The sequence below is a fragment of the Trichechus manatus genome, unplaced genomic scaffold (genome assembly GCF_000243295.1).
Source record: "Trichechus manatus latirostris isolate Lorelei unplaced genomic scaffold, TriManLat1.0 scaffold00222, whole genome shotgun sequence".
Lineage (NCBI taxonomy): Eukaryota > Metazoa > Chordata > Mammalia > Sirenia > Trichechidae > Trichechus > Trichechus manatus.
The window spans coordinates 3,243,105-3,244,611 of record NW_004444158.1 but is presented as its reverse complement, the minus strand read 5'-3'; the positions used below and the strand labels follow the sequence as shown (position 1 = coordinate 3,244,611).

Genomic DNA, 1,507 nt, shown 5'->3' with positions numbered 1-1,507 from the left:
CTTTGGCTATGTATATTTTCACCAGAAAAAAAAAAAGCCGAGAAGGGAGAGGGTTGACATGTCATGGGGTTGTTAACCAATGTCATAAAACAATATGTGTACTACTGTTTAGTGAGAAACTATTTGTTCTGTAAACCACCTGAAGTACATTAAAAATAAAATAAAATAAAACAATAAAAAAAAAGAGTGCCTACTAAAGTCTAAACTGATGTCTTATTTTCTGTATTTTTTGGTATTCTTATAGCAAGCAGAGATATTAAGATCATTCAACCAACCCTAGAGTTGCAATCATTTCTTTCAAAATAGGCAGTATAATAGTATGTGTAATTCAGTGCATGAAAGGCAATGAAGACCTAAATTAAGATTTACATAAAAGGTTCTAGCATCTTCCTGTACCAGGTTACTTTGCTGTTCTCCCTCCTGTCCCCTAGAACATCAAAAAAAGAAAAAAAAGTCACAAAAGGTAACCAAAATTTTGTGTATGTGTGTAAAAGAGAAGAAAACAAAGTGTAAGACCTTCTATGTTTAATGACTGTTATGGATTGAAATGTATTCCCCAAGAAGATATGTTGAAGTCCTAACCTGTGTATATGTGAATGTGACCTTGTTTGGAAATAGAGTCTTTCTTTGAAGATGTTATCAGTTAAGTTATGAAGTCGTGACAAACAGAAAACCCAAAAGACCAAACTCGTTGCCATCAAGTCGATTCTAACTCATAGTGATCATACAGGACAGAGCAGAACTGCCCCATAGGGTTTACAAGGAGCAGCTGGTGGATCCAAACTGCCAACCTTCTGGTTAGCAGCCTAGCTCTTAACCACTGCGCCACTGGGGCTCCATGCCAAGTAGGGTGGGTCCTAATCCCTTCTGAGTGCTATCTTATGAATTCAGAGAACAGACATAGAGACACTCAGGGTAAGCCCCATATGAAGATGCATCTACAAGGCAAGGAATGCCAAAGACTGCCAGCAGCAAACAGAAGCTAGGAGAGAAGCATGGAACGGTTACTCTCTTAGAGCCCTCAGAAGGAATCAATACTGCTGATACTCTCATTTGGACTTCCAGCCTGCAGAACTGTGAGACAATAAAAGCCAAGCACTTTGTGCTATTTTGTTATAGCAACCCTGTGAAACTAAGACAGTGATGTCTAGATGCCCCCAAAGTTTTTGTTTGTTGTTTTTTTAAGTTACAAACATCAGAGTTTTTAAAAATTTCATCCTGATGTCTCTCTGAGTGATTTCCCAAGACCAGCAGTGTGGGACCCTACTACAAAAAGACACTGAAGAAACAGATCAAAGCCTTGAGAATAATAAAAGTGCTTAGCGGCAAAGTAAAAGTTTTAATTAGACCATGCTGAAGGAGTAGAGCAGTGACATGTTAAGCTTTAAAAAGCAGATGCTACCTTTATGTGATTTATATATCACACTATATTAACAAATAAATTAACTTCTCAGCTTACTTTTACCCAGTGCCATTCAGCAACCATCTCCACAGACCAAGAGGGATA

The 1,507-nt window shown here is 37.9% G+C and overlaps 1 protein-coding gene across 1 annotated transcript in view; it reads right to left on the bottom strand.

Moving 5' to 3' along the window:
- The window catches only part of METTL4 (methyltransferase 4, N6-adenosine), a 62,931-nt gene that overhangs the window by 20,196 nt on the left and 41,228 nt on the right, over positions 1-1,507 (bottom strand). Inside the window, exon 5 of the mRNA XM_023742901.1 lies at positions 1,460-1,502. Within this exon, the coding sequence (XP_023598669.1) occupies positions 1,460-1,502 (43 nt within the window). The remainder of the gene's footprint in view (positions 1-1,459; positions 1,503-1,507) is intronic.